Source organism: Nelumbo lutea, chromosome 2 (assembly GCF_056320005.1).
Source record: "Nelumbo lutea isolate HS-2025 chromosome 2, American lotus-T2T, whole genome shotgun sequence".
Classification (NCBI taxonomy): domain Eukaryota; kingdom Viridiplantae; phylum Streptophyta; class Magnoliopsida; order Proteales; family Nelumbonaceae; genus Nelumbo; species Nelumbo lutea.
Genome location: NC_142685.1, coordinates 8562199 through 8584436, shown reverse-complemented (window position 1 = coordinate 8584436; position 22238 = coordinate 8562199). Strand labels below are relative to the sequence as shown.

At 34.4% G+C, this 22238-nt stretch overlaps 1 protein-coding gene across 7 annotated transcripts; it reads right to left on the bottom strand.

Annotated features, from left to right (window-relative positions):
* Positions 1–487: 487 nt before the first annotated feature.
* On the bottom strand, positions 488–16208 carry LOC148868422 (uncharacterized). Of its 7 annotated transcripts, none has more exons than XM_088969118.1 (20): positions 15970–16208; positions 15677–15770; positions 14855–14958; positions 14061–14147; positions 13841–13916; positions 13661–13735; positions 13513–13566; positions 11322–11381; positions 11085–11201; positions 10266–10360; positions 9956–10161; positions 8971–9068; positions 8085–8188; positions 7834–7999; positions 5927–6049; positions 5158–5240; positions 3714–3852; positions 3548–3577; positions 3305–3375; positions 488–1554 (listed from the first exon to the last, which is right to left on the bottom strand). In XM_088969118.1, the coding sequence occupies exons 2-20, from the start codon at positions 15713–15715 to the stop codon at positions 723–725; spliced, it is 2559 nt and encodes an 852-aa protein (XP_088825244.1). In that variant the 5' UTR covers positions 15716–15770; positions 15970–16208; the 3' UTR covers positions 488–722. The 7 variants fall into 7 exon arrangements, with proteins under 7 accessions (XP_088825244.1, XP_088825246.1, XP_088825247.1 ...); XM_088969120.1 differs by having other exon boundaries at positions 15677–15777; positions 15970–16170; XM_088969121.1 differs by having other exon boundaries at positions 488–1551; positions 15970–16170.
* Between the last annotated feature and the right edge of the window lie 6030 nt (positions 16209–22238).

The window sequence follows — 22238 nt, the reverse complement described above, 5'->3', positions numbered from 1 at the left end:
ACTGTACTTGGGACCTACAAATTCTGACCCTGGGCTGATTGATCATTCTCCCAAAAATAAACACTAAAAACGTCCCAAGTAAAAGGTTGGTACTTGGTAGGATTTGATGCCTGATGGGCGTTAGGGCTATGAAGCAATTTTGTCAAAATAAAGTTTTTTCTCATTTCATTACTTTCGAAACATAATCGATTATGTTAAGAGTGCGACTCTGGCAGCATAATTTTTTTTTTTTTCCTTTCGTTATGTTATAAACAAACTTAGCTATTTTCCTCTAAAAATGAAAAAAAAAAAAAAAACATCAACTATTGGCATACTAAGTCCCATCTAACATCTAGATAAGACAGGTGGCCTATCCGTCTATCATCTATCCTATTCTAATCCGACAACAGCCCTACTGATAGTGTGAAGAAATCCAAATTACTTTGGGTCATTATGCAGAAAGAAAACCGTGGACGATGGGAATATAAAATATGGAGGCTACGAGGCATCGAAACAAAATCCCCAGTTAAGGGTAAAAAATGAAACAGAACAGAAAACATAATAACAACAATAGCAACAACAACAAAAAAATAAGAGAGCATAACACGATCCAGTACCCAATCCCTAATTGGAAAAATATACTGTACATACACGAGCCAGAATACCCTTGCCGCCAACATCCACGGCACCCGTAACGTATGGCTCAAATATCTGACCGAGACAGACAACCCATAAGCAACCAATCACTCCTGAACGACAGCAACCTCTTGATCGACCCTCCAATAGTTTGTATCGTTGAACTCAAACATCCCTGAACCATCCTCATTGGACTTCTCTGATACCTTGGGCTCACGATTCCTCTTCAACGGACCTGCTTCCCCTACTATCCCCTCTTTCAGGGCCTGCTCCATTGCCTTCTCCGTGCCCTCTGATTCCACACCGACAAATTCAACATCCTCCTCAAACAATGACGGTACAGCAGTCATGTGACTTGCAGCAGTCCCCACAGGCCCATCATTGGAAACCAAAGAACTCGTTGCACCATTATGCATTTTCACCTCCCCATTAGAGAAAGGATTGATGGTAGTCCCAGTAGAATCCATTGGGCTGAAAATATCAATATTGGAGGCGCCATTATCACTGAATGGATTCCTCCCAGATCCACCAACCTGTAAATCTGGCGATTCTTGCCACCCCACCCAATGAGGAAATGGCCTATCACCAAATGGGTTGCTACTATCTGTTGTGTCAAACCGGAAGAAACCCAAATCACCAGAAGCACTTGCCTTGTCACTTTGGGGATTCAGGTCTCCCCCACTTGTAGGACCATTACCAGTGCACTCATCCTGAATCTTTGTGCTGGAACTTGATGCCCCGTTTACAGAAGCTACCATGCTTTCAACTAATTCGTCATCCTCTCCCACCACTACCTCATCGTCACTACTGCTACCGCCACCATTTGTTGCTCCAGTCATATTGACTTCATCCATCTTCTCCGACTGAGAGGTGCTCAGATGTTCACCAACAATTCTATCATCTTGAAAAGCAAACCAGTTGGAATTTGTGAACAAACTGCTGCATCAAGAAATACAGAAATGTAACCATCTGTGAGTGACAATCCAAATGTCCTTGGTTAACCGACTGTTGTATGAACTGATTAAGAAAGGACAGGAAAATAAAAGAAAAAAAATGTTCTGCAGGCTTTGAAGCATGCAGTGACTGGATCATTTAACCACAAGGGGGATGTCCCTGAACCAGACCTACTAATGAGGATTCTCTGGACTCGAGCCATGTATCCATCAAATTGGTGTTTCACTTCTTTCCTATAAATCCCATGAATAGATAGTGCAGTATTTTCTTAATTTCTTAAAAATGAATATAGGCCAGGAAAAAGGACTCTTTTAGTTGCATGTAAAAGAACTGATGAAGCTTCCAAGAGGGAAAACAGTGACATGGGGAAACAGGGTAAACTTTCTATTATGCAGCTCCAGTGCCATGCATCAAGATCATGTAGACTTGCACTTTTTTTACAATGAATTTTGTCTTCGTTTTTTCTTGGGCTTTCAGGCTCTGGTTGGACTTGGGCCTGAAAACAGGCATGACCTTAAATTCAAGTTGGGTTTGATTGGGGCTTCAGCCAGCCAAGTTATGCCCAAGACAAAGCAACCCCGACCCATGCCAGCCCAAGTTTCTATAATATATTTACCCACCGAATGTATATTTGTACATCGTGCATCTTTTCCCACGTATATTGTGCATTTATCTGTGTGTGCATGTACTACTACAATTTACAATAGAATGTACATTCCAGAGTATATATCTAATATCTTGCCCATGTTATCAACTAAGTCCACTGTAATGCACAAACATGTATACATAGGTATATTTTTTATCAGATGCATTATGCATGTTAAGTGCATGCATAGTTGTATTCCTTTCTAAAACTATATCATATTTACAAATAACCGTATTATAATTGTATCCTTTTTTTCCTTTATTATACCAACTTGCGCAGGTCTGCTTAAGTGCACCCCAGCCCAGCTTGAATTGTGTTTGGTTTAGCTTGAGCTGCTTAACTCGGGCTTTGACCTAAGGTTGGTCCAGGCCCAGGCCCGACCCCAAGGCTCAGGTCTTGGGTTAAGCCTGGATTGACCTTAAACCCAATATAACCAGCCCAAGTTGCACACTAATTCCCTGACTAGTGTACTGAACGTAGATTTTTTTCTAGGACAACTACCACTCAACTGGCACCTTAGCAAACTCATGACTGCTTCTGAATATGCCAGGGGCCATTGCTTGGTGTAGTGGAAAATTCTCAGGCTGGCAAGTAGAACAAAGGTTCGATCGAGTCTGAGAGCAGCCACCTTATGCAAAAAACAATGCCAAAAGTCCGGACTATATCCAGTCAACCCTTCCCAAGAACAGAAAGCTAGGATCAAAATATCGATACAATACACTCAAGTAGTCATGGAGACGCATGGATATATTGATACATACAGGGTTGGTGGGTAAAGTTTGGGATAAAAGAAGGTATCCCTCTTAGAGGTGCAACTTGGGTGGGTTTGGGTTGGGAACTTGGGGTTGTGTCAAATTTTGAATGGGCTTGACTCCAAGCCTGAACCCGAAGCAGTGCAAAATGTTAACTCTGGCCAACCCGAGTCGCACATAAAAAGATAAAAGAAATAAAAAAAAGGCAAGAGTATCAGTCTTATCAACACACCGATACCCAATTGTTGGTATCTGACATGTCGATATTTTGATCCTTGAGGCCAATATTGCATAATGGCCAAGATAATTTTAATATCCCAGTGACCAGAAATCTTACCTTTCATGGTCATCACCAAGCCTCAGTGATGATATTACAACTTCAGCTGAGTCATCATCAAAGTACACATCCTGCAGTTATTTGACAAAATAATATATTAAAATTTATAATGTAAGAAAAATATTTGTTGCCACCTAGATTTCTCAACCTCAGTAATTAATAATATTTTGGTGTTTCCTACATAATCCATGATATGAAATAAACATAACAATTTACATTAGCTTAGAAGACCAGCAATATTACCTCGTCATCTCGCTCAAGAGATCCATGGACCTGCAAGAGGCAAGGCAAACCATAAAACAACAACATAAGTAGAATTCATGAAAAACAAAATTTATCAAACCGAAGACAAACAGCATGCACCACTACATAGTCAACACCATACAGGTTCAGGCAACTTTGAAAATACCTCCTCTCCCTCATGTTCGAACATGTTGTATCTAAAAGCCTGGCTTAAATTATTAGCCAACGCTGCCACATCATAATCTCTATCATGAAGATCATCTTCATCACTATCCCTTGCCCTGTCCTGCAATGCTGTTGGACGACTGCAAGGAAAGGATTGCAATAAAGCTTAAAGTTCATATGAATGAAAAATGAAAACCACCAAAAGCCATACAATAAATAGTAACTTGTAACCCCAATTATTTAACCAAATAAAATGAAAACCACCATGCAAGTGCTTCTTCAAACCCTTGATATCATAGCTTCATATTGATATTACGAAAAAATTTCTGATCAGGTCAAGTAGGGGCCTTCCCTACACAACCCACCCTTTATCTAATACATGTAGAGATCATGGGCCAATCTGTGCTGTCTGCCAGAGGTAGGCAACCTTCTGGATTGCAATATGTCCAAGACTTGGTCTACATCAGCCCTAAATACTTTTGGTTTTTCACCAACTGATACTAGACCAACATATAGCATTCAAAGTTCAAATATTTTAATATAAAAACCAAAAGAAAGTGCTAGTCTGCATGTCTGACAATATAATTTGGCTTAATAGTTATTAATATATAAAATGTGTATGTTACCTTAATTTTCAGAAAATCAATATAATTTGTCTTAAAGTTTATTAATATATAAATTTTAATGAACAGTTTTAGCATTTATTGACAAACATCCACCAAGAAGAGAAAGCTTACTTAAGAACAAATATGCATATAATTTTAACAAGCAAATATAGCAGCACATAATGATGGACTTGGTGATCATTACAAACTAATAACCAGGGTTCAAACCTTCTTGTTACAGTATCACCCATTTATGGGTTATATAGCTAAATAAAGGGTGTGTAATGCGTTTAATGGCATGCCTTCAAATTCAAATTTGAGGATTAATATTGCCTTAAATGTATAAACTAGCACTGAATATAGGAGTAACAGTGTGTCTTAAAGATAGGGGTTAACATTAAATATGTCATTAAAAGAGATTAAAATCCAAAATTCCAAATGTATCGGCCAACACACACTGTTACAGTCCATATTGGACCCGCTCAAAACAACCCAATACAGGCCCATATCAGGCCAATACAAACAAAAAGGAACGCATCCACGGAACTTGACCCATTCCACATATCAGGCCCTTGTCAAAACAATAAGTATCAGCCAATACAGCCCGATACGTTGCGGAATTTTAAACCTTGGACCCAACCAACATCCATAGTTCATGATAAATTGCTTCCTTCAAGAACAGGGATTCTTTGTACCCTTTTTAGCAAGTTCGAAGACAAAAGTCCACCGAGCAAAACAATGGGGTAGACCTCAGCTTTAACTGTATTACTACAAATTGTATGCCCAACATGTTAATCCAAAACAAAACAATGTAGCACTAAGTGATGATAAGAAGCTTACCCACAGGCCCAGCGGTAGATATTTTCCACATTATTACGCTCCTCTAGAACAGTGCTTTGCCAATCAAGCCATTCACCATTTTCCTAGATAAAGTAAATGAACCAAAGTTGAATCAAAATTCCTCCAAAATATGCTCCAGACAAAATTGACCCAGAGCATATAATTTCCCATAGATGCAACACTGTAACTGGAAGCTAATAACACAAACATGTTAAGAAAGAGCCATTTTTCCAGCCAAACCTAGGTACCATTATACCAAGATGTTTACTGACATAAAGAATGGAGCAACACAATAAAGTGCCAGTAGTGATAACATGTATTCTCTCAAAGTTCCTTGCTAACTTTTCTACTGAAAATTTTGGAAAATGACCAGTCAAATATTTGGCAACTGCTTTAAACGACTGCAATTTGTTCAAGATGGACAAATGGGTACCTATTCTGAGGGTATAATAATACACAAAGTACTTCAATCATGGATTGGCATCTTGCTACAATGTAGAAAGAACAAGGCATCACCATTACAGAACAAAGCGTTCCAATAAGAATAGGCCCAAAACTCAACTTAACAGACAAATAAGGAAATATGGCACCCACAAATTGCAGAGATAATCTAAAAGAAATGTCAAGTCCCTTGAGATAACATTAAATCCACAACTACAGTTCCTTAAAAGGCTTCACTATAGAGGAAATATGATTTTCAAACACATTTGAATTTGAGCGTCATACACTGACTTTCTCAAGTCAGCCAGAGACAACTTGCAAGACCAACCTGTAGAAATGCCTGAATGTGACTGTTACCATGTCCTAGTTGAACAAGTTTGTTAGAGATTCGAGTGACATGTCCAAGGTAGCCAGCTCGTGGAGCAAATCTTCTAGCAGCAGGTAAGGTTGGCTGCAACATTAAAGAATATATCACAAAAAATAAGAGTAAAGGTATAAAAGAATGTAGTGCCAATGAATGTATTGTATATACATGAATGCATGTATGTATGCATGCATGTCTGTATCAATGAATGTATTATATAAAGGACAAATGTGCTACTTGGATTTCTTACTTCAGAACACGAGAGATCCACAAATTCCTTTCCTAGCCATCTATTGATGGGGAATTCAGCTGAAAACCCTTTGCCACATGCCAAAGTCAGCCCTTCTTCTTGGGAGCATTGTTTATTAAATTAGAAGTTGGAATATGGAAGGCTAGAGGTCATTACTTCGTTTAATGGTCAAACCTTGGGCTGGAAAGCATGAGAATGCATGTTCAAGTCTAAGAGCAGCCGCTTTGCGCAAAGAAAAAAAAGGTGTAGGACTGTATCCAGTCTACCCTCCCAAGACACAGATGACTGGGATCAACACTGGATAATGGCCTTTTATAACTAGGGGAGGTTCTTATAACTTGGGGTGAAATAAAATATAACATAATTGAGAAAAAACAGAACAATACGATATGCAACCAGTGGTATAAGGCTGATTTAGACTGGGGGAGTGAATAGGTGGCCAGTGGATTTTAATAGGGTAGCAGAAATTAAAAATTAGGTTTCTATTTTCTGGAGCAAGGAGAGTTCACTAAAAAAGCATTTATGGAGCTAGAATCCCTCCTTTCTCTCTACCTCTATAGTTTTACAATCAGCCACTTACAGCCATCAGTACAACTAAAACTGACCCAACTAAGGTTTTTCTTCAGTTCACAACAAAAAATCAAAATTTTCTCCTTTTTGCCACTTTCATCCTTTTGTGCCAATCAATCTCCAAGTGTCCTCATATTTTGATGTCCCCGTAAACCTTCATCACCTTTCACCATACCAAAGAGGAGTATAAACTATTCAAATGGTACAGCGCACAACTTTTTGCTTTCTAACATTATATACATAAAACTCTGGAACTTTCTTTGTTAAAAATGGTTTCTAGAAAAATAGCATTATTGTGTATATCAACTATTAATTTCTATCAAACAAGCAAGTAGATATTATGTTAAATGCCCAAGAATCCATGAAGTCTCAGAATCTGAAGTGTGCCCAACACAAACATTTCATCCACTTAGGAGAGCCCATTCAACACTAAGGCAATGCCATAATTTTCCACTTTTCTTTACAAAGAACTTTTTGTCCTGTGCAAGGTGTACTCCAAGCCTGGTTGTCAAGGCAATGCCTAGGTAACAAAGTGACAATGAAGGGTCACCTCACTAATTTACCAAGCTAATTTGTACATAGAGGTATGACAAAGCAACTACAACTTCTTTAGGAACTTTTGCCCTTCCCATTTTAGTAGCTGAACCAAAGTATCCCACCATTCCTTAGCCCTATTTTTGAACCCCGGGTGGGTAAGCTACATGTTCTCAAAGTTGAAAGGGATCGGACCCCCATCTATGCTTCTCAATAAGCAAATCAGCCAATGATCTAAGCTAATTCTAGGCAGAGTTCTTCCCAACAAACTTGTCCAATGCTCCTTCCAATCAAATGAAACTAAAAATCTATCAAGATTAGAACAAATAGGGTTAGCCTGAAGATTTGGCCAACTAAAGCTAGATTGACGGAAAGTATTTCATAGCACCATGTACACTATTTTGAACACATGAAAGAAGAAGAAGCAGAATGAATGAATGAATGACATCAAAAAACAGCATCAATTAGAGATGCTCAAACAATGAGAACTTCCACAATTATATGAATATTTGACTACCTGATTTGAATCTCCAGGAATAGCAGGATTTTTATCTGCCTGGAGAATTTTACCAACTAAATTACAATCTCGGAGGAGATGATCAATAATTGCATAATTCTTGCTTTCCAAGCATGATAAGATAATACTCTCTACATGATGATGCAGTGAGTTATTGAATGGGTACCTGCACACATTACAAATAATATGTTAAACTACTGGTAATTTGCAAACTTTGGCCAAATACACAAATTAAATAAATAATAACTTACTCAAAAAATAGATCCAGGACTCTCTGGATAGTACCAGAGCTGATCAATTCCTTCTCAGCAACTTCATTGCCAGTCTTCAATAGAACTGCAATGAACTCCACAATCTGAAATGGCATTGTTAAAAAAGAATTAGGAAAAAGAGAAAAACTTGAAGATCAATAATATTCCCATTTCAGCATCTAAACTACACATAGCATGAAATCTTAACAAAAGAAATAATGTCAAACTAGTTATGATTTATGAAAGCCACCTAATTGAGACATACGCATTGATAAAGATTTGTTTAATACATTTGAACAACCAGCCAACTCCCACTCCAGAAAGTCAAACCACCTACTATGTACTAACCCATCCTATATGTGTTCATAAGAGAACTATGCTACATGTTTGGATAATCAGCAAAGTCCAACACAACTAGGGGTGCAAGTTGGGCTTGGTTTAGGTTGGGTTCAGGTCAACCGTAACCCAACCCAAGCTAAAGAACCCCCAATCCTAACCCCACCGGGTTGGGTTAGGGTTGGCCCAACTACTCTACTTGTCAAAATTGTTGACATACATATATACATACATTTATGATGCATATTTGCAAATATACAAATATCAAGCTAGGTCGGGTTTGGGTTGGGACGGATTGGCCAAGGCCTCAACCCTAACCCAACCCAACCCAAAGTTAAATCGGGTTTGGACTTTTCAACCCTAACCCTAACCCAAATTTCAACCTTAGATTTTCAGGTTCGGTTCCCACCAAGTGAAAGAAAGAAAGGCAGGTCTACCGTTATTGGTTTCTCAGAGAAAAGATGTCAAAGCTTACATATCAAAAGGCTATTATTAAATTAACTAACAATATAACATTAAGCCCCACATTATATCCAAGATAGGAACAAACCTTTAGGCGGTGCTTCCCAAGAGGAGGCCTAAGTTTGCCATATGACGTAGGCAAAACCCCCTCATCAGAGGAAACATTCAAAAGCATAAGCAAGTCCCCTGCATTAATGTCGGGCAGTAAAAGGATGGTTAAGGTTGTGAAAATTTTTAAAACATTATCTATAAGAAAAGACACAAAGAACTGCAATTAAGGATATATTCTTTAGAAGTTCCCAATGCATATCATGATGGATTACAAGCTAGTAAAAAATGGTACAGCATCAAATAATAAGCTTGATGGTTTTCACAAATATCATAATAACTATTTATTTCAAGTTTCTTGGAGAACAAACAACAAAATGATTTCTCAATTTGATAACTGAAGATACATCACAAAAAAAGCAAACCCTTGTTTATTGTTAAGTTCTACAAACCAATATGAACATAAGCAATTGCTGAATTGATCATAATTGCATACCACTCAAATCAAACATCACAATCATATAATCCATCTGGCTCAGGATGGAAAGAGAGTATATTAAACCAGGATATCAAATCCTGACTCAGCAAGTTTTTGGTTGTTTTAAGGTCACAAAAAGAGACAAGGAATTATGTTATAGGAGACTTCAAATTGGTAACATCGTTTAACAAATCATTAACAACCGTAGTAAATGCAGTAAATGCAAAATCATATGATCCACATTAAAACCCAAAGCAAAAAGAAACCATTACAAAGGCAGTAAATGCAAAAAGCATATAGCAATAAACTACGTAGTGATGCCCATAGATGGGAAAAGAAAGGAGTAATCAACTGCAGTCAACAAAACTTCAAAACCGATTAAACATATAAAACTGAGCAGAAATACAACCGAAGTACCAAAAAACTAGTGTATGAGAGCTTATTACAGTAAAAATTTATCAGATCTGATGTATGTAGAATAAAAATTGATAGGAAGAATCATGACAGAACTAACTACTATGGTCGTTATGGTTCAAACCCAACTTACCAAGTTTTGGCAGCATAGCACCAACAGTCTCAGGATTGAGGTAAATGGGTGGGTCATATAAATGTTGACTTCGGAAAGAATTAGCCAAAGGGAAAATAGCTGCTCTTTTGGGATCTAACAAAGAGATACAGACAGACAGTGAGTGCACAAGTGCAGATTTCATTTGTGAAACCTCCAGTGCATGACCAAATATCCTTGCAACAAAACTGCATAACAACAATAAAAAGGAGTCAATCCCCCAATCAATATCAAAGTTTCTACTGTAAAGGAAATCTGGCTATATCTCAAGTGAAAGAGATAAATTGAAAACCTTGGGCTAGAAAGTTTAGCAGCCAAAGCCGAGGGAGCATTTCGAGTGATAGCACAGAGAGTTTCTGCTGCATTGGCATGAACTTCAGAAGGACTCTGATCAATTTGTGCACAAAAATATCAGAAACCAGAAAGTCATTCAATAAACTAACCAGAATGATAAACTAAGAATGCATAGCAAGAATGCCAGCAAAAAAATAAGAACAAAATAAAATAAAATATCATGTGATGCCTGAGCAATTGCACAGGTAAACAGTGCAACATGGCCAAAAGAGAAAGAAAAAATTTCTTCACAAAAGGGACCAACTCTATTTAAGTTCTAGAAATTGGTGTGTCACCCACCCCCCCTCCCCCCTCATTCATAAGTGTCCAAATAGCATACATGAATCAATACAAGGACAATATTTTGAGCACAGAAACATAAATCGCGATGCATTCACATGTCAGACATTCCAAAAGTTCCACAATCCACAAATGAAAAATTAGTTTACCAGATTACAATTTTAGTTCAACTAACCATCATGCATATGGTCATTTTTCTGAAGTACATAAGCCTATTTGGTGTGCATTCTATGATTCTATGTGAGCCCAACTCCTACATGAACAATAACATTCTAGAAACATGTCTCTTAGGATGTTTAGCTTCCCTAAGTTGTCCTGTCTATACTTTGTATTTAGCGATACAGAAATTCTATATACTATACCAGACGATGCCGATATGGGACATACTGGTAACTATAGCTTCAAACTTTATATAAAGTGCAATAAAATTAAAGGGAAAAATTTTACAAGAGCACAATATGCAATTTTGGACACTTACAGATGGGCTCAGTTTATCGACGATCATTTCTAGCAAATTGCTATCAGCTAGCCATTGCATCACGTCCATAAAATTGGGATACATGTGATCATCAGCACCAACAAGTCGAACCAAAACCTGGATAAGAATTTGTCAGGAAAGAGTACTCTCTACGGTCTGTCAAACAAACATAAACGAAAAATCCACAACCCCTTGAAATAAGATACATGAAAGGCATTTATGATTCTAGTGATGGACCTCCATAATCGATGTGATTCCAATCAAATCAACCAGCTGGCGGATAACATCCTGATGGACCTGATAAAAACAAAGGTAAATTAGTGGAGTCAAAGAAAACCAGAAAGACACACAAGTCATCCATGGTCTAAGTATTATAGTTTTCCTTGTACATGACAATTTTGAAGGAATGCCTACGTCTGGCATGCCTAATGATGGTACTTTGCAGATTACCATACCACTTAATACCACTACAGTGAGACCAGAACAGAATTGTTTCCAAATTCCAATAGCACATCTAAATTTCATTTTCTTTTAATAAATACAAATTTAACTTTCACAATTCCCATTACATAGGCCTTGCCATCAATCTTCACAGTTCTGCATCATTTTCAGTGTATCATCATTGTATAACTAAGTGCATTAAGAATCATGATCACCCAGAAGGAAGATGCCCTTTCTGGAGCTCCACATGCCCAAGAACCATCACGTCCATATTCATAACATGTAAATATCAAACAATTCTGAATAAGAGCAATTTATTGTCACCTTTTTTCTTGGGTACTGATTCTACTAAATTTATTGTTACATTCAGGAGATAGAGAAGAATAAAATGGAGAGAGTGGAGTAGAAAGGCATGCCTTTCAAAGAGTTTTTATGAAACAAGAGAAGGTAGACTAAGATGGCTCGGTGATCACATGCAGAAATGGCCATCCACAGCACCAGTAACAAAAATTGATTCGTTTCAAGTTGAAGGAGATAGAAGAGCTAGGGGCAGACCAGAAAGGCCATGGATTGATGTAGTAAGGGATGATATAAGGTTCCAAAATTTCACAATGGATATGGCATTGGATAGAACAGAATTGTGGAAGAGGATTCATCTAGCCAACTTCAAATGGCTGGGACAAGGCTTCTTTTTTTTATAGATGGGGACAAAGCTTATTTGAATTGACAGATCAACCACTTCCGTGTTGGCTCATGTGCATAATGCACAAGCATGATGGAAAGTTTTCCGTTTTAAACATTTTTTTTGTTCTTTACCAGTGACAGCGTGAAAGAGGTTTTATTAAAGAACAGCAGATGCTTATCAAAAAAATAAAAATCAGATAGAAGCATAATCCAGAGGCTGCCACAATGCAGCTTCCCCATACACCCACAAAGGGAAAAAATCCCTAATCTTGCAGAGCAAATCCCCAGTTCAACTAACCCTAAGAAACCAGGCCTCAAGCCAGGGAGTCAGGTAGGTTTTAGCCTAACTTCAAATCAGAAGAACTAGGTACTCCCTGGCAACTAAACCTAGGAATGAGATTCAACTCTAAGAGTTTCTTCTGAACCACCTTGGAATAGCAACAGATTTATCTATCATAGGCCCACATTATCAGATAGAAGCATAATCCCACAATGCAGCTTCCCCATACACCCACAAAGGGAAAAAATCCCTAATCTTGCAGAGCAAAGCCCCAGTTCAACTAACCCTAAGAAACCAGGCCTCAAGCCAGGGAGTCAGGTAGGTTTTAGCCTAACTTCAAATCAGTAGAACTAGGTACTCCCTGGCAACTAAACCTAGGAATGAGATTCAACTCTAAGAGTTTCTTCTGAACCACCTTGGAATAACAACAGATTTATCTATCATAGGCCCACATTAGCTGCCAGCCACATTGGATGATCCTAATGAACTAAAAAGGCTGAAGAAAATCACCAATTGGATCAAATTTAATGAGGAATTCAGAATCTCCCCAGTTTCTCTAGGGTAGGGCTACTACAACACTATGGTTTTTACTTCTATATTTCTGCTGTTTTTCATTTGGAAGCTACCTTAGCCTCTTCTCTTGTACACTTGCACATTACTAAATTTAATCTTACTAATGAATATAGATTTCCTATTACTGATCAAAAGAATACTAAATTTTGGTTTGTTTTGAAATTTGGAAGTGATAAGAGTTATTTGGCATCCAAAATTCAGAATCAAAATGAGATGGAAGCAGTGCAGAGTTAGAGCTTTCTCTTTCTTTTTTTTTCCCTCTTACACTTTAAGCAGCACCAACTCCTTCACATGGCCCAGAGATACTAAATTCAACTGTTCACCTCTACTTAGATTCTATAAAACTGGCTATAGAGCAAAAGCAAAGGGAAAACAAGTTATTTGTTTGTTTCTCTTTTTTTTATATAAATAAAAAGTCTTTGTAGAACAAATGGTTAAGTATATACTTACTTGAACATAATTCATAAGTGGGACTGTCTTCCGTAACATAAGGCACACAACAACCTAGAAAATCACAGTGAAAAGATAGTAGTAAACCAGGCATTTCCTACAAAAACATAACATAAATAAACAAATTAGAAATGAGACTGTAGAGTACCTTGCTGAAGTACCCAGCCAGTAAGGTACTATGAGGACGGTTTGGTTCCAAGAAAGAAAAAAGCAAGTCCATTAGCTGCAACCACAAATAAAAGAATACTTAATTAGAAATGTAATCCCTATGAAAGAAACTTCCATAAACAAAGAGTGTAAAAAATATGAACATAAAGCAAAGATATACCTCTTCTTCTTCTACCAAAGTCTTAAGGATGACATCAATTTCGCATGTAAATATCTCACAGGCAATGAAGGGAAACCTAAACCGTTAAAATAAATGATGTCATGAAATGCAACATAACCAACAGGAAAAATACACTTTGGTATTTACAAGTTACAACACAAAATATATCTAATATGCAATCCTGGTAAAAAAAGAATCTCCTTAAGTCAGAGCAGATTACTTGAAAGCACGTTTGCTGTCAGCACCTTCTGGAGCTTCTTCTACAATATAGTGCAGTAACTGATCCACCTGGGTTCTATCACGCAAACTAGAAAAGGGAAAAACGGAAAAGAAAAGAGAGAGAGAGAGAGAGAAAGAGAGAGAGAGAGAAAGAGAAAGAGATGAGTTCCATTAGGCTTCCAACCATAAAATACCTTCAATGAGAACTCTATGGTTTTATAGAATCATGCCAGTTTCTAGAAATTTTTTATACTTCGTAGGCTTTATTTAGGTCATCTCTTAGGTACTCAAATTTCATTTCTATCCAGCTGTAGTTCTTTATTGGACTTTCTTCTTTCTTCATATATTCAATTCCTAACCCATTTGTGCCTAATTAAATTTTTCTTGCTCTTCTTTTTCCTTTCTAGAGGTATTCACTTCCTACTTCCAAAACTAGGCTAGTAAGTTTTTTACTTTTGGTTTGATACAAGTTGAATAAAAAGTTCCCTGTCTACTTGTTATTTTCACTTGTACTTTCTTTCTAAAGCCATAGCTCGTAACAAAACCAAAATCCATTTACTATACCCCATAAAACAAATGTAGATTAATAAACATGCATTTATTCATGTCAGATACATTGACCAACTGATCAACAATTTGGTAGGGAAAAAAATAATGCTTAACTGAAAACAAGTACTGTGCATCAAGTACATTGAATCATACAAAGAAAAAGCATTTATTTCCTTATAAATTAGGATGAAAATGCATACATAGATAAGACTGATAAGTGATAAGTAAAGCAGAAAAGTATATTACAAATTTATGAGGCGGCTATTTAGAGCTTTGCACTCTTGGATTATTTCTTCCTCATCCAGAAGCTCTTCCAAAGTGAAGTTGTCCTTGTCCAACACTGCTTCCACCTATCAATGAGGAAAAGATGTTTCAACACTTTATGACATAGACAAGAGCAGCTAATGAAACAAAAAAAAAAAATTGAAATTGAAAGGCAAGAAAGGCTATATAGTGTCAAAATCCAATGAAATCATTATGAGAAAGTCAAGAAAAAGAGAAGTAAAACAGCAAATATAACCTAGAAAGTTATGAATAGTTAACATAATCAGGTGGACTAATGGGGAAAATAAATGTTTCTTCCAGGAAAGCCATAAAACAATAAAAGGAACAGTAATTCCACTTCCACAACATTATATCTCAACCGCCGGGACAAGTTGAAATTTATAAATGACGGGAATTTATGAAAGGCAAAGTATTAAACATTCCCTTCCTCTAGAACAGATAAAGCAACTAAATTAACAACTAAAGAATATCGGAGTTCGACCCTAAGCATCCAATCGACACCAAATTCCTTTCAGAGCTTACAAACTTTAGATTGGCACTAACAGCGTTAAAATAACCTCGCACTAAAAGCTTTATTTCCCGCATTTACTGAACTACTAATTGCAGATGCTTATAGTTATAGCTCTGTTTAGCACACAACCTTAATATGCTAAAATTCAAGAACAACATATAAACAACAAAAAATTATAATAACAAAATACAATTGTCATTGACATATAGAGACCATGATCAAGAAGCTAAAGATGTCAACACAGATGCAAAATCATCTAGGGTTTCACTTACAGGGGAAGAAGCGGAAAGAGCTGTTATGCGCCAGAACATCTTGAAATGAGTAATTTAACAGAAATACGAGCTCGAAAGTAGCAACTTTGCAGATCTGCAGACTTATAACAGAATCAAAGAAAGAAACACATAGAATCTGCTATCAGCTAAAGTACCGAGCAAAAGAAAACGCCATCTGAAATTTGAGAAACCCTAACAGACACGAAAATGTTTGAACAAGGAAGTTTTCATCCAATTATTTGAAAAACAAATGCACTAATCTCTCGAATAGTTAGGAGGGAGAGTGGGCAGACCCGCGAAGATCGAAAGCCCCAAAATCACTGCCGCGACGTAGGCTACGTTGATGCCTAATGGAGATTGCGAAAGTACAAAAAGAGGGCCGAATTCACAAAACCAAGTGTGGATGGATGAATCTTATAGGGTTTTTTCTAATATCCACGGTGAAGGTTGCATGCATTACAGGTACGCCGCTACGATTTGTCGAAATACTCCCCGAACTTTTCGAAAAATGACGGCGACCATACATTGTTTCGAAAATTTCTCTGTTTTTTTCCTTTTTCTCCATTTGCATTGATGATAATTACTAAAATGCGCATCCAGTAATTATGCGCACCCGCTGCAGCCTGCAGGTAACTGGTAGGGCTCGGTAGCCCCCGCTCAGATGGCATTTTGTGTTCCCCAAATGCCCAGCGCACTCGTCACCAGAAACTGGGAGCATCCTCCAGTCTCCACCAAACATGACCAAAAGACTTGCCACGTGGCGGCATAAGAATTGTTGACATGGAATATCTTTTTTGGTCGTAATGAGTAATGACCTGAAATATCAGGTCCCGAATTCTTTCCTCACCCAATTTTCGGGAGAATCTACGCCTCTTATTACCTATCTAGGCGTTCATTGGCATTGATTACATTTAAAGTTAATAAACCTTTTTTTTCTGGTGGGAAATTTCATTTAATGAATTAATCTTTTCCTTTTTAAAATCATATAAAATAAATTTATCAAGTTTTTTATAGTATATTAATAGATTTATCAATTTTTGGATCCCAGATTCAGCCACATCAAGCCAGCTTAGGTTGACCTAACCGCCCATAGATATCTTATTATCTGTCAGTTTCTTGTTTGACGTCAGAACCCCACTCTATTAATGCTCAGTGGGCGGCAGTGGTTGTTAAAGGCGAGATTAATGAGACTAAAATAAATCAAAGGATAAAAGTCTTGAACATACACCGAGATTTCCTAATTTGACATAACCATGACATGAGTTTTGCCTTAAAAAAAAGACATGACATGAGATTTTCAAAAAGAGTTAGATATCTGTTGATTCTTTATTCATCATTGTTTTCGAAATTTCAAAATATACACTGAGGATATTTTTGGTTCATAGTATGTTTGGTTCATATAAAATAAATCGGAATAAGAATGGGGGAATAGTTTATTTACATAGTATGTTTGGTTCATATAAAAATGGGAATGAGAACCGGAATAAACATGAATGAGATTTTATTCACAAGGGAGGGGTAGGGAATGGCCAATCCCTCGAATAGGGGAATGCCATTCCAGCAGGAATTAGAATGGGATTTCGATTCTGCCCAACCAAATAGTTTTAATAAGAATAGCCTATTCGATTCCGATTTCAAACCCCTATTCCCGTGAACTAAAAGGGGCCTGAATCTTTAAAACTCATGTGGGTGGTAAACTTATCGCCTCTCTCTTTCATTGCTTTTCTAACCCTTTCCCCATTTGTCATTACACATATGCATCATTATTGTCATCCCTATAATGCTCCAACGGTGCATCTCTACCTCCATATAGGGATGGCAATTTTCCCTGTCCCCAACAGGGACTCGACTTTCCCGATCCATTGGTGGGGTAGGGATGGAGACGAGGATTAATAGGAATCTATTATCGGGGTTAGGGTCAAGGATAGGGATTGAGGTCCCCATCCCAACCCTAATTATATATATAATGTTATTTATATTAAATAATATTATATTATTTCTACATATTTAAAACATTGTTTAAAATTTCCCTTTTTTAGTTATTTTAAGTAAATTTATTTTAAAAAAAACTATTGTTATCTAAAAATATTTCGGGGATTCAGGTTCGCACGGGAACCCATCCCCATCAGGGATCGAGGACGGAGAATATGATCCCTGCCCCGTTGCCATTCCTACCTCTATATTGTTGGAATGGTAAAAAAGTTCTCTATACGCTTGATTTTTCTTTTCAAAAAGCCAAAAATCATTCATAAGAAATATGAGTACAATGTCCATGAGACATATTTAGTATATGTTTGGTTATGTGGGTGTTTATTGAAAAAATGCCACTACATCAACACTACATAGGCATTGGTGTTTATTACATATAAAACCACTGTTTTATCAAATAAATAATAAAAAAAAAACTGAAATTCTTTGATTTATGTGTATGGGGCATACGGGAAAACATCAAATTCATGTTTTCCCCAATGCATGGGCATTTCTTGAAATGAAATGTTGAGGTGGCGCTAAAGTTACTTTACAACTTAGCAAAAATAAGTGTTTCATCATGTTTGGCTATCTTGTGGGGCATTTCAAGAAACATCCATGTGGGTGATTCAGGCTGGGGTGACACTTTTACTTGATATTTAGGAGCCATTGAGTTGATCCAATGGTCCAAGTTATTCATGCCTGCACGTAATGGATGATTTTGAGATCCAATAGTGGATCTTGGATGTAAACCACATTCAACTGTCAAAATGACTTATACAGATGTCATTTAGTAAATTTGCACTGAGATTGGGATGGCCAAACCTTGATGAGTAACAAAGAAAATTTTATTAAAATAGAATATATATATATATGTATAAGCAAAATGGCTTCATCCTTGAGATTGGGATGGCTAATACAGAAATATTGCCAAGGAACCACATCTTTTATTATGCACAAGCAAAACACTTTTTCACAATCCATCTTACATCACTTGCCATTACATTTCTATGTTCATATATTGTTTTAGGTTGCTCAATGGTTTACTCTCTTTATCCATCATTTTTTCTTAATAATTTCATGTTCAATATCTTTTGAAATTAATCATAGAAAACTAGGAGCCACAAAGGGGAGCTGCCAATAGGGGTGGCCACAAGCCAAGCTTCTCATGAGCTATTTGCTAGCAAGAGTGATGACTAGCAAGAGCGTTTGGGAATTAATAGAATATAGATATGCAAATTACACTACTCTCTCTCTCTCTCTCTCTCTCTCTCTCTCTCTCTATATATATATATATATATATATATATATTAAAACAAAGCGGTCAAAATTTTTCTCATTTATTTAAAATTTTTATTTTTTTATTTCATGTCATTTTTGAAACAATCAATGAGATGCATTTTCCCAGTAACCTAAATAATCTCTTATCATAAAATTTATCCTCAACTACCTCCTCCATATCCCCCACATTCTCCAAAATTATCTCTAATTCCTATTTATCTCAAAAATTATATCTAATTTAGTACAGAGTTTATCCCCTAAATTATCTCTAATTCTTATTTATCCTCTCCCCAACTTTTTATCTATATCTATCTAAAGAAAGTTTGGATTAAAAATTTAAGAATTATTTAAATATTATAAAAAAATTATATAATAACTTTAAAATATTTATTAAAAACATAAAAAATAATTTTATATTTTTACAAAATATATCACAAAATTAAGTACTAACAATTTAAATTATGTTTTTTCTAAATTATCAATTTAAATGTTATTCAAATAATAAAAAATCAACATCAAAAAATAAAATCTTATTTAAATATTTAAATAAATAAATCATAAATAACAAATATCATAAATATATAAAAAATATATTTAGTAATATGTAATAGATTTATAAAAACTTTAAAATATATATTAAAAACACAAAAAATAATTTTATATTTTTACAAAATATATCACGAAATTATGTACTAACAATTTAAGTTATGTTTTTTTTTCTGGATTATTAATTTAAATGTTACTGAAATAATAAAAACAACATTAAAAAATAAAATCTTTTGTAAATATTTTAATAAATAAATATCATAAATAAAAATATTACAAATATACAAATAACTATATAACAAAATATTTAGTAATATGTAATATATTTAAATAAATAAAATTCAAGTAACAAAAAAAAATATATACTTTACATATTATTTAAATATTTAACATAGCTAGGTTTTAAATAGTTAAAATAATGAAAATATGTAATAAATTAAATATAAGTAGAAAAATAATTATAACATAATATGGAAAATAATAATAATATAACATATTACAAAATTAACAATGAAATTATGTATTAATAGTATAAATTATAATTTAATGGATTATTAAATTCAGTAAATAACACAAAATTTTAAATATTTTACATATTATTTAAATATTTAACATAATTATATTGTAAATAGTTAAAATAACGAGATTATGTAATAAATTTAAAAGATTTTAAAAGTAGAAAAATAATTATAGCGTAATATTGAAATTAATAATAATTCAATATCTTACAAAATTAGTAATAAAATTATGTAATGATAGTATAAATTATAATTTTGTGGATTACTAAATTCAATAAATAATTAATATTTTAAAATTTATATATTTTACATATTATTTAAGTAGTTAAGTAACTAAATATTTAACATAACTTGATTTTAAATTAGTTAAAATAAATAAGTTATGTAATAAATTAAAAAATTTAGAAAATTAGAAAAATAATTATAACATAATGTTCAAATTAATAATAATTTAATATTTTACAAAATTAATAAATAAATAACTTTAATAATAATTTAATATTTTTACATAATATTGTAAGTAAATAATTTCACTTATATCAATTAATATTTATTGTATTTCAGTAATTATTTATTATTTTTTGTGATAAATGTGTTTTCAATAATTATGTATAAATTTAGTTTAGTTTTGTTATTTATCAAAAAGCTTTCAATAATTATTGGAGATTAAACTACTATTATTGAAAATTTTAAATTTTGTTTATTGTACTAATTGTATTTGTTGTATTTTTTATATAACTTATTGATTAATATTTATTAGAGATTATACTGTTTATTGACTAATTTAATATATTTTTAGTACTTATTGTAAGTTTGCAATTATTGTATTTTTTCATTATCAATATATTTTATAGTAATTGTGTATATTCGCTATAAATTTTCAACAATTACTGGAGATTAAAATATTGTTATTTATCAAATATGAGACTATTAATTTATTTTAAATTATGAGTGTTCATGAGTTTGTTCGGTTTAGTTGTAGGTTGTTTTGCCAACCAAATTGACTTGGTTAATTGAAACTGACTGACCATTTGCAAAAACCGAGCTATTCAAGTTGTATCAGTTTGGGTCAATTTTTTGATTTGGTTGGTTGATTCAAAAGATTTAAACTTAAAAATTAAATTTAAATTTTGAAAATTACAATGCAATTATTAAAAATAAAATTTATGATATAAAACATTTTTGACTAAGAAACATGGAAAATTTCCCACTTTCCCATATTAAAAAATATATTTAAAATATAATATATTAATATATATCAATGGTCAAGTCATCCGATTTTGGTCGCTTTACAAATGACGAAAGCGAAACTGATCCAATATGGTCAGGTCAAGTTGATCGGGTTGGTCGGTTTCATCAGTTTAATGAATAAATCTAACTAAAATTAATTATTGTTATTTTTGTATTATAAAAAAATTATTAAAAGTAGTATATAAAATATAAATAATTACTAATTATTTAAAAATTTTGAAAATATAAAATAGTTGTATACTCTTATGTGTTTCTATTAGGGTCATTTAGTAGAACACACCTTTGAATTTTACATATTTACTTAAACCCACCTTATAGTTTTCATTTTAATAAAATATCTCATATGTTTTACAACTTATTTACTTAATCAACCTTTCATTAAGGAATGTTTGTTTTGCCATAATGGCCATGTTTTTTTAGTCCAAAAGTATCCTTATCACTTCTTTGTACAAAAAACAAAATTGACCAAATATAGCCACCAATATAGTGGTTGCTCGTGTCTTATTAGGGGCAAAAATGGTATTTTTATTTTTTATTTTATTTTGATAAAAATTATTTAAATTAACATTATGGTCGACATTATCATTTTCCACTGTCATCTAATAAAAGATTGATTAAATCCATAGCAAACTATAAGTGGTGTTTTAGTAAAATACAAACTATAGGATAAATTTTGGTAAATCCAGGAAACTATAAGGGGTGTTTTAGTAAATGACCTTTCTATTATTTAGCTTTTGCTTAACAAAAAACACATTGAAAAAATGGTTTTCTCCCTTTTTATATGTATTTGGCAAAAAAATTGGTTTGAAATTGCAAAGCACGTTTTGGAAATAAAAGTATATCCAATGGCCTAAATACTAAGGCTGTATACAATTGCAGTGCCATTAAAACCCAAAAGACCAAAAAATTGAACCAAAATCAACCATCCAATTTGAAACATACCATCTGTTTGGGGTCCGAATGTAGTAGGCATAAGCACAATGAGTGAGCACGTAATA

What these genes read in the sequence shown, in the direction of transcription:
- LOC148868422 (XM_088969118.1), bottom strand. Translation starts at nt 15,715, where the DNA reads ATGTTCTGGCGCATAACAGCTCTTTCCGCTTCTTCCCCT. An exon ending in GACAGCAAACGTGCTTTCAA is followed by an intron (nt 13,917 to 14,060) that starts GTAATCTGCTCT and finishes TTAACGGTTTAG; the next exon opens with GTTTCCCTTCATTGCCTGTG. An exon ending in GAATCACATCGATTATGGAG is followed by an intron (nt 11,202 to 11,321) that starts GTCCATCACTAG and finishes ATTCTTATCCAG; the next exon opens with GTTTTGGTTCGACTTGTTGG.